The following is an 11,140-nucleotide window of genomic DNA, read 5'->3' as shown; positions in this document are numbered from 1 at the left end:
TCAGGAAAGTCCATGAGACTTTTTCTCCAATTAAACACCAGAAAACCGGAAATAGCACTATGGCTTAAATAGTAGAGTGCTAGCCTTGAGCTGAAGAGCTCAGAGATACCACCCAGGCCTAGAGTTCAAGCCCCAGGACTGACCCCCCCTCCCACAAAATCCCCACAACTTCTAACAGGTTCTCTTTTGGAAGAGAAAGTATGAAAGAAGAGTGATCTGGTATTTGGAAAAGAAGATCTAAGAGCAGAAGATTGATTGTCTTACCTTTGAAATATTTACTTATTTATTTGTCAGTCCTGGGGTTGTGAACGGAGGGCCTGAGCAATGTTCCAGGGCTTTTTTGGCTCAAGGCTAGCACTCTACCACTTGAGCCATAGTACCACTTCTGACTTTTTCTGTTTATGTGGTACTGAGGAATCAAACTCAGGGCTTCATGCATGCTAAGCCAGCAGTCTACCACTAAGCCACATTCCCAGACAAACTTTACACAAAAGAAGCATTATGAAGCTACTAGGACTAACAGTTATTAATTAATAGCTGGCACGGGTTGGTGCAGGAAAGACAGTTGGATCAAGGGAAGAGTTCAATGTGGTATTTTAGACCCATGGAAAATGAATGAACCATTTAATAAGAACTGTTTTATGACAACTCCATATTCATGTAAGGTGAAAAAAATTCTCTATCTCAACCATACCAAAACATGAACAAATTCCATATGGAGTAAAGCTATAAATAGTAAGACAAGCTTAGGAAAGTATTACAACCGTCTTTATTCCATGAGGTAACAAAGACCGCTCCCTCCAGAGTACATAACATAAACTAAAATGCAAGGGTGGGGGGTCTGCCATAGGTTGTAATGGAAACTAGAAAAATGCACATGCTCTTCTGAGTCCTGGCCCCTCCACTGGATTGTTGTCTCTTTCTTACTCTGACAAACTCTCTTTTACATTAACTATGTTAGTCTTTTCAATTGTTTGTGATGGTTTACATAGTGTTTTGATGTTTGAAGTATTTCCTGGTATTATTTTCTCTAAGGAGGCAAAACAGAACAGAGCCAATAAGGACTGCAGACTTTATCGTCAGGGGAATTTGTGTTTCTGTCCTTGGTTTTGCCACTGGGACGTGAAATTGATCTCCTCCAACTGTGGAAGAGGATGGATGAGATCTTCCTCTCAGGTCTTTTGTAAGGGTTAGATGAGACAATCTACAATTAGTATCCGCACATGTATCAAAAGTTTCTGCTTAAGGGATCAGGCAGAGAAAGCTCTCTTTTGATTGTGTACAGTCTCCTATTGCTTTTATGATTTCTCTCTCACCCTCTCTTTTTACGTTTACTGAAAATATTTACTTCTTTAGGTGAGAGATAGGAATCATTTCTCACTTAACACTCCCTCTCCTAAAAAAAAGTTTGGTAGCTTTATCACTTTGTTTATTTTCTCCCATGAATTAGAATATTGAAAGGTGACATTTCAAATTTTGTAGGCTAGAAGTATAGCTCAGGAGTAGAGTACATGGTCAGCTGGTGTAACATTCAAACACCGATCCTTAGCACAATGTCTCATCTCCGTCTTTGATCATGACTTTCAATGGCAAAGGAAACACTGCATTTTCCCCTCTACTCACAGAGCTTATCTAAGTAAGCAGAGAAAATAATGAAAATATATAAATATAAAGACAACATTGGACTGTACATAAAAATTAAAGGCAGTACAGGAGTTTATAAGAAATTTCTAGATAGGGCTAGGAAGGTGGCTCAGTGGTAGAGCGCTTGCCTTGCATGCCTGAGCCCCTGGATTTGATTCCTCAGCACCACATGAGCAAAAAGAAAAAAGCCAGAAGTGGCGCTGTGGCTCAAGTGGTAGAGCGCTAGCCTTGAGCTGTAGAGCTGAGGGACAGCGCCCAGGCCCAGAGTTCAGGCCCCACGACTAAAAAGAAATTTCTAGATTCAGTTGGCCTGCCTGTTCAATGGCCAGTGATCAATTACTAATGGCCTTTGCACACTGATCCTAGGGTGGTCCCCAACTAGTTGGCATCAAATTCAACTCTTACTAACAAGAGACCTCACTTCTTATTGTAGGAGCAGTCACACCTTGTTACCACAGGACTGAAAATGATCAAGACTGTTCCATAGGGAAACCATTATGCACTGTCAAAGAATTCCTATCTGGAGAGTGGGAAACGGCTTTGGCTACAGAAAACAAGATATAATCTGGAAACGTGCATGAATGGTGGTCCTTACCTTAATGAGACAGAAAATTAAAATCATTACTACTACAGAAACAAGATATAATGTGGAAACATGTATGAATGGTGGTCCTTACCTCAATGAGACAGAAAATTATAATCAAAATCATTACTACTACAGTCACAGATATTGCCAAGATGATTTTGTTGTTATAGCCATATCCCGGAACTTCTTGTGTTAACTAGGAAAAACAAAAACCAAATGGAAAAATTAATGTATTCTATGTCTTACTACTTTGCAATTTCTCTATACTTATTCTGTGTGTTGGGTCCACTCTATAAAGGAGAGGAGTAGGGAGCACTTTTCCTGGTCACATGACTCTGGAATGGACTAAAGCCCAGGTCTTCCTCCTTCAAGGTGTATCTAAAGGATGGGGAAATCAGGGCTTGCCTCACCTCAATTGGTTCCTTCTGTTCACCTGGAGCTTCATTGATGTAGTTATCTGTTTTCCATTGGTCCATATCCCACTCAGCTCTTGACATCTTGGCTTCTTGCTGTTCACCGAGAAGCTTCATCAGCAGGCCCGTTTTGGAGATGAGTTTAGAACAGGCCATTTGCACATCAGTCTCAGAGCAGTCAATTTTTAAGGTCCGGATAACATGAGACAGGAGTCTTCTCACATCATTATTAGGAATGAGGGGCTTCAGCTGCTGGTTTAACTGCAATTCAAAATGATCGCCAAAGGATGGAAATTGGGCATGGGTGATTGGAGCCTTCACAGATGAATCAGGGCCTATGTTGAGGTGTTCCCATTGTGCCTCATCATTGCTTTCTATTGGCAGCATTACCTTGGATTCAGTCACAGTGGGTCCTGGAGCAACAAGTTTTTCCTGAATTATGTTTTTAGGGAGACTTCCTTCTGGCACAGGGTCGTTTTGTGCAGCAGTATTTCCTACCACAGCATTTGCTACAATCTGGTGTCTTACAGGAGTGCTCTCTACAGAAGGCTTTGAAGGAACATAGACTTCTGAAAAAGAGTTCTCCCTAGACCTCAGCTCTCCCCATGATGAAAAGTCCCCTCCTGAAGAGGAATGGATGAGGCTCCTTACTGCAGAAAATGGAGGCCTGTTTACCAGCAGTCGTCTAAAGCGTGAAGTTTTCTTTCTGAACTTTTGACTCATTTTGGCCCTGGGTATTCTGGGGTCCACAGGAGCATGGTATGTTTTCTGGGAATAGATGACTGGATTAGAAGCCTCCATGCTTTTAACTCTAGAATTTGCTTCTTCTAAAATAAACATGCTGTCGGCTAAGTCTTTGTCTTTATTTCCGTCCTCACGTAGGGGTTTTACAACGGTGGATAAGGAGGCCTTTCCCCCAGAGTCTTGTTTCTGGAAAGAAGCGGCTACTGCCTTAAGTTTCTTTATGAATGAGGGCTTTGTGGGCAAGGAGTTTCCCGCCATTTTCTTGGGCTCCTGAGCCCCATGAAGCGGCTCCAGCTCGCTTGTTGGAGGTGTCCTAAGCCTTTTTTTACGAGTACTGTCCACAAGGTTCTGGGCAGTCTGTTTCATCCAGGAGCTTTGTTTACTCACTTCCTTGAAGTGTCTTTTCTGTTTGCCTTTTGGCCCCTTGAGGACTCCATTGAGCCCTGGCAGTCTTTCCTCTGCACTCTCCTTTTCTCTCCAGATGTCTTCCTGTGGTTCAACACTTGGCACTTTTTGGGGAAAGATTTGCCGTTTAAGTTTAGGACCTAAATGTTGAGGTTGTATTGATGCTTCCTCTTTCTTTTTAACATTATAATATATAATTGAGGGAATCCCTGTATTGGCTTTTAAATCATTGACGGATGTATCTCCATTTTGCACATTTGAGAGAAGCAGTTTAATGAATGGTAATTCTGTAGATTGTGTATTTCCTATATTTCCCTGTGTGAAATAGGCCAATATGTATCTTAGTGCAGTAAAAAGATCACTCCCCTCATTAATTTCTGGCTGTTCATTCATGAGTCCTGACTGGGTAATGTCATTTTTGTTGGAATATTCTCTTTCTGGTTCAATCACGAGTTCGGTGCTGGTATTCTTCTTCCGGGATTTTAACACCTTCATGAATGTTCCTTCTGGGTTCTCTATGGATGCTTCTTCAACTGTCAGAAAGGAAGGGACTGCTTTGATAGGGGAAGACTGATAGCTTCTTAGCACTCCCCCACTTCACAACCCCAGGGAATACATTAGGGGTCAGCAAAGATTTGAGTGTCAATAGAGGGGAAAAATAAGCCCAAACTTAAGCCCATGAAATGGCAACAGCAAACAGAAAAAGACAAGCCTGAACAAAGTAATTACCTACTCGGAACACCTGAGGACCTAATTTTCGTGAAATATAGGAACTCTACCATACCAGAAACCATGACAAAGGATGGTCCTCAGGATAGCCAGGCAGAGGCTAACCCAGAGGTCCATCTCCTTTTAACAACAGGTCCTCAACTGGACTTCTTTCCCACCTACCTTCCCAGTACCTTCACTTGACCTCTGATTCTATATGTCCTGCTTCCCTAATCGTAGGCTCTACAATTTGGACATGGGGTTGGGGTATGTTAAGCAATTTTCAGTTATCCTGTTTGTATGTTAATGCACAATCAGTAAGAAATCAATAGAGTAATAGCAATTCTGCATAAATATGACTTGGTGTTCTAAAACATGCAAAAGAAAATCCTACATTTTTGTTGTGCATTACTGGGATTTGAACTCATGACTTTGTGCTTGCTAGTTTGGGAGTCATTCAGCCACTCGAGTCCCACACCTGGTCCTTTTTGCGTTAGTTACTGTTTGGTTAGGGTTTTCTGGTTTTATTTGCTCAAGCTGGTCTCTAACATCATTTCTCCTGTTTATAGCTTCCCTCTTAGGATCAGGGACATATGCCACCACAGTTGTCTTACTGGTTGAGATGGAGTCTTGCCAAATGTTTTCCCAGGCTTACTTGGAACCATGATCTCCCTTATCTCTCCCTTCTGAGTAGCTGTGGTTATTGGCATAAATTACAGCATGGAGCTGAAAAAGTTCCTTTTCACTTCAAACTCTCCAGTGTTATTTGGGAAGCATCCAAAGAATCAGAGAACATGAACACTTATTAGTGTTTCATCCAGTGCCTAGGAGAATTAAAGCTCTTTTCTTGGTAGCGAGGTCGGTCACAGAAGGAGGTTAGATGGTGGGAAAAGAGGAACTTTGGCTTCTGGTAAGTCCAGATTTGAGGCTTTCAAGACTTGGGCATGAGGCTATAGTATTTGACTTCTCTGAACTAATTTCCCTCAGCTATAAAAGATGAAAAAATCCTTGCTTGCCTATCACTGATAGAGAAGGAAATAATGGCATTAATGAAAAATTGTTTTGATAACTAAGCAACATGGTAGCAGAGTGTTATATACTTTTTGCCCTACATCACCAGTGGAAACCTATATTCAAATCTGTCATGTTTTGGAAGTCACAAAGTTAAATTTAGTAATGTACAGGGAAAAATGCTTCAAAACCAAAGGATATACTGTGGGTAGGAAAGCTTGAGATTGAAGCATGTTCAGAGTTGGACAGTCTAGACCTGGAAGAGGCCTTTGATTGGTTATGAAAGCTAGGTAACAACTGGTGGGTAGAAAATTGGAAATTCACAGGCTCCAAATAAGACAACATCACTTCTACTGTTTAAGAAAACAAAGCAGAACCTAGCTGCACTTGTCACAGAGATAAAGAATACTTGAGACAAAGAATCTTACAGTCTACTTTGCACAGTACATGCAACGTGACCCTTGATAATCTCCTTTCTTCTTGCATTCCCTTCTCTTGGTTCTTATGCATATGGGCAATTAAATGATTGAATTATACAATAACTCCTAAAAAGGGGACTTTCATCAAGGGAACAGTTCATAAATGTAGAGAGATTAGCTCTGGATAAATGAATAAAAAGAAAGCAATTATTAATTTACAAATCACCAGGGAGAAGTAAAAATGCAAACAGACTCACGGCAGTGTGTGTTGTTTGTCAGCAAGTCACTGTCACAATGTATCTTGACTGTCTTGCAGATAACCTCAATATTGTTTTTAAATTGGCAGAGGCAGCTGGCCATATTGTGAGGCAAGACCCTATAAATGGAAACGTTGAGAATTAAGTTAATGGAGAAGGGGTTATGGAGTGGTAGAAGAGCCAATGAAACACCATTAACTCCATTGTTCCCCTTCTTGGTTTGAGCTTTCTTTTCTTTTTTTTTTATTTTTTATGTTTATAGTTAATGTAACTTTTGTATTTAGCCTTTTATATTGTTATTATAAAAGTGGTATATAGAGAGGTTACTGTTAGGAAATGGAGGAGAAGGGATAAGGCATAGGCTGGACTCAGTCGCCAACAGGCGAGGACTGTTTATTGTCAGTGATGGTCACAGACCTTCTCGTGGGATTGGAGGTTTTGTGAGGGGGTGAATTGGGGTCAGGTTTGTAGGGGCCTGAGCAAGGAGTCAGAGGTTAATGAAAAATCCATTAGGACTAGGGAGTTGGGTGCTTTTCGGGTGGGCCCACAATGGAATATTTACAGCTGAGCTTAGGTGGATTGCCCTCCCTGCACATCAAGCAGGTCTGTGCATACCAGGGGTTTTGCCTGTGTCTGATTGTGCCTGGAACAATAGTGTTGAGGTCAATCCTTCACATTCCATCTTTAGATACATAAAATGATTGGGCCATGAGGGGAGAGGCATGTCCTTCCATTACAATTACAGAACTCAGAAATGAGTACATTCTTATTGGGCAGTATCGACCCTTCCCTCACTCTCTTCCAGTTTTTCCCTCTGCCTCTACCCACCGGTGGTATAGTTCATTTCCAACCCAATAACTCTTTTCAGTTGTTCAGAAAAGAGCTGTTGAGGAACATGGCCTGAACAGTTGAAGAGGAACCCTTTGGTAAACTTCTGCTCTTTAATGTTTGAAAAGGAACAGGGAGGAAGACTGAGGGGCCCAATAGAAGGTTAAGCATAGGAGTGATGTGGTTCTGACTCAAACTGAGGTAATAGATTAGAATGAAGAAGCCTAGATTTGTAGTTTATCTCAGAAGCATTTCCTATTAATTCAAAGGACTCTGGGTGGTGAGTGCAAAGGAAGGAAGAAGACTTCTAAGAAGAGTTTGCAAAGCTCCCAAACTCAGAATTCCCTGCCTCAATTTTTTTTCCTTCTCTGTCTCTCTTCCTTCATTTCTTCCTTCCTTCTTTCCTTCCTTCCTTTCTTCCTTCCCTTTCTTCCCTTTCTTTCTTCTTTCTTTCTTGCCTTGGTTATAGGCCTTGAACTCTGGGCCTCAGAGGTGTCCCTGAGTGCTTCAGCTCAATGCTAGTGCTCTACTATTTAGAGCAGCAATGCGGTTTCCAGTTTCCTGGTGGTTAATTGGAGATAAGAGTCTCAAAGACTCTCTTGTCTGGGTTGGCCTTGAACTAAGAGAGCCTCAGATCTTGTCCTCGTGAGAAGATAGAATTACAGACATGAGCCCTGGTACCCGGCAACTGCAATTTCTGTTCCAAGTGGTAAATATTAGAAATTACACAGGGCATCAAAACAGCTTAGATACTCCATATTATCTGCTTAGAAAAGAAAGGATAGGGCTAGGAAGGTGGCTCAGTGGTAGAGCGCTTGCCTGGCATGCTCGAGGCCCTGAGTTCGATTCCTTAGCACCACATAAGCAGAAAAAAAAGAAGCCAGAAGTAGCGCTGTGGCTCAAGTGGTAGAGTGCTAGCCTTGAGCTGAAGAGCTGAGGGACAGTGCCCTGGCCCAGAGTTAAGGCCCCATGACCGGACCCCCCCCCAAAAAAAAAAACAGAAAAGAAAGGATCATATTGGCTAGAGACAATCTGAGCATATACAAGAATGAAAAGGCAGGAGGCTTGTGGCTCATGCCTATAATCCAAGCTACTTAGGAGGCTGAGATCTCAGCATCAAGGTTCGAAGCCAGTCTGGATAGGAAAGTCTATAAGTCTCTTATCTCTACACACTAAAAAATGTAGAAGTGGAGCTATGGCTCAAGTAGTAGAGCACCAGCCTTGAGAAAAAATTTTAAAAAACTCTAGACTTGTGCCTCTCCAGTGAGTTTAAAGACCCAGGAATGGGGCTCATACACATGCCAACACACACACACACACACACACACACACACACACACACACACACACACAAAGAATAAAGAAAGCTAGGTATGCAGCTCAATAATACAGTGCTTGCCTGCCACATTTGAGAGACTAGCTTTGGTCCTTGCAGTGCATATACCAACAATTGATAATAGGCCAGGAGAGAGTGACTGAACTACAGACATGCTCAAAAAGAATTGTACTCATGACTCATTCCTGATTCATGTAACTGTACCCCTTTGTATATCAATTCTACAATAACAATAAAAAACTGGAAAAATATAAAAATAGGGAACAAATAATGTGAAGAATCCACTATTCCATTGTGATACTTAAATACTTAAAAAGATAGGGAGCTCTCCTGTAATGTAGTAATGCAAGATGGTCAATGAGGAGGAATGATACAATTAGAAAATTAGCTGGGCACCAGTAGCTCACCCCTATAATCCTAGCTACTCTGAAGGATGAGACCTGAGACTCATGGTTGGAAGTCATGCTGGGCAAGAAAGTTCATGACACTTTTATTTCCAATTAAGTACCAAAACACCAGGAGCTGTGGTTCAAATGGTAGAGCTAGAGCACTAGTCATGAGTACAAAAGCTCAGGCACAGTACCCAGGCTCTGAGTTCAAGCCCCAGGACTGGCATGAAAAGAAATCATTTTGTGACTACCAGCAATAATCATGACATGACAGGACAGTATTAGACAAGAGTCTTTTGCTCCCCATATCTGGGAACACTGACAACACTCCATCTTGTGGGTTGGCTTCTTACTTGGGACCAGTTAGATTATATTAGCTATGTTCAAACAGCCTGCAGCCAGGCTTGGAAATGGAGAAACCCATAAGTTATCAGTGTGTTCTGTGATCCCTAGCCAGTGTCCACTAGGCTGGCAGCCACAACACATAGCCATAGAGAAGGAAGAATTGGCCTTCTGCCCAGGGAGAGCAACTTCATTGCTAAAGGGCCATTTCAGAAAATATATGCTCTAGCTTGTGCTGGTAGAGAGCCTTGATTGCTGAGCGGTCACTTTACACTGACTACTGGCAAAGAGATCACAAAGATGAGCCTGGAAGTTAAGGATTTGAGAAGGCTGGGACACCTGGTCTGGGCCCAGGTCACAGACTACTCTCAGAGGTGAACAGAGAGGAAGAGTTTGAGGTCAGGATTTAACAGTTGACAGCAACTTCATTCTCAAAAGCCATTTCTGAAAACAAAGGATCTAGGGTCCTCTGGTAAATAGCTTAGACTATAGAGTATCAATTTATATTGATGCCTAGAGCAAAGAGCATATCTGACAAGGTAGATTTGGGGAGTGAGTCAAAGAAACTCAGATTAGAGAATACAGTAGTCTGACTTTAAGGATTTCTGGGTCACTTGGTTGTACAGTTTTGGCAGAGGAAAATGGAAATAGGAGGATCGTGGGAGACATGGAGCAATTACAGTTGCATCCACTGCCAGTGGGACAAGCTAAGGGTTTTGTGATGTGACAGAAGCCAAACCCAAAAGGCTATACATTCTATGATTCATTTATAGGATGGTCTAGAAAAGATAGACCTGTAGGGCCAGAAGTAAGATTGGAGGTTTCCAGGGGTAGGAGGAGGAGGAGGATTGGATTGATTGCAAAGAGCCTGATGGACTTTTGTGGGTGATGGGAATGCGGTAGTGGTTACAGCTATGCAAACTCATTAAACTGTATACTTAAAAAAGTGTAAAGTTAAGTGCATGAAAATGTCACTGCAATAAACCTGACCTCAGAAAGTAATAAAACAAACCTGAAAAAGTGATACAAATCTAAAAACAGTTAACTTACAGTTTTTCCAACGAAAGGGTCAACATGAGGACATTCTCTACTGTCATAAGTTGCACTTGTGTTGATCCCATATCTCTGAAGGAGAAAGCCAGACATTCATGATAAACCCCAACTCAAAGATTGTGTTCTTACAAAGCAGATGTCCCACTACAGATAAATTGTGGTACCTATATACAAAGGAATATCACACAGCCATTAGATAGAACAAAATAATGGCATTCGCAGGGAGATGGATGGAATAGAACAATCATGATAAGCCAAGATTGGAGAGTCTCCCTGATATGCAGACGTTAAATTCAAAACACAATCAGCTATGAAAAAGTAAACAGGACTCAAGAAACAAAGGATCTCTTCTTAATCTGTCCCATCATTTTTAGATGACTCTGTGTTCTGGACCCCACATATGATATATACATGTGCACATCTGAGGGAAGCTAGGAGGAGGGCACAGAATCAGAGGGAAATGGGTGAAAAAATACAGCAGCACTCCCTCCACCCCTCACCCCCGCCCCCATCAGCTGCATGGGACACATTGAAGAAAGTGAACTAAGCAACTCAAGGGCAGAGATGGGAGGGAGGGAATAATAGAGAAAGAGGGAACAGCTTACACTAAGCAAGAGAAAAAAATGTACATATCAACCTGATTTGGAATGAAATAGTTGTATTGTTGAAGTCTGTAGCTTTAATAAGCTTTATAGACCATGATAATGACAATTTGCATTGTGAAGGTTAAAATGTATTGCTGACTTTAGCTAAGTATCACTATCCCACAATACTGTGAAATTTATGTAATCACTTAATCTCAATAAATAAGTTTAAAAAAATGTTCTTAAAAAAGATCCCTCATGGGGCTGGGAAGTTCGCTCAGTGGTAGAGCACTTGCCTTGCATGCTAGAGGCCCTGGGTTCGATTCCTCAGCACCACATAAGAAAAAAAACCGGAAGTGGCGCTGTGGCTCAAGTGGTAGAGTGCTAGCCTTGAGCTGAAGAGCTGAGGGACAGCGCCCAG

General features: G+C 41.7%; 1 protein-coding gene across 1 annotated transcript in view; it reads right to left on the bottom strand.

Annotated features, from left to right (window-relative positions):
* Positions 1-2,138: 2,138 nt before the first annotated feature.
* LOC105997492 (leucine-rich repeat-containing protein 37A3-like) overlaps positions 2,139-11,140 on the bottom strand; it is a 25,709-nt gene continuing 16,707 nt past the window's right edge. The window contains exons 8-11 of the mRNA XM_013031928.1: positions 10,133-10,207; positions 6,188-6,306; positions 2,641-4,325; positions 2,139-2,426 (exon numbers count right to left, since the gene is read on the bottom strand). Coding sequence (XP_012887382.1) covers positions 2,241-2,426; positions 2,641-4,325; positions 6,188-6,306; positions 10,133-10,207 — 2,065 coding nt within the window. The 3' untranslated portion in view covers positions 2,139-2,240. The remainder of the gene's footprint in view (positions 2,427-2,640; positions 4,326-6,187; positions 6,307-10,132; positions 10,208-11,140) is intronic.

This window comes from Dipodomys ordii, unplaced genomic scaffold, assembly GCF_000151885.1.
Source record: "Dipodomys ordii isolate 6190 unplaced genomic scaffold, Dord_2.0 Scaffold147, whole genome shotgun sequence".
NCBI classification, from domain to species: Eukaryota; Metazoa; Chordata; class Mammalia; order Rodentia; family Heteromyidae; genus Dipodomys; species Dipodomys ordii.
This window is presented reverse-complemented; position numbering and strand designations above follow the sequence as displayed.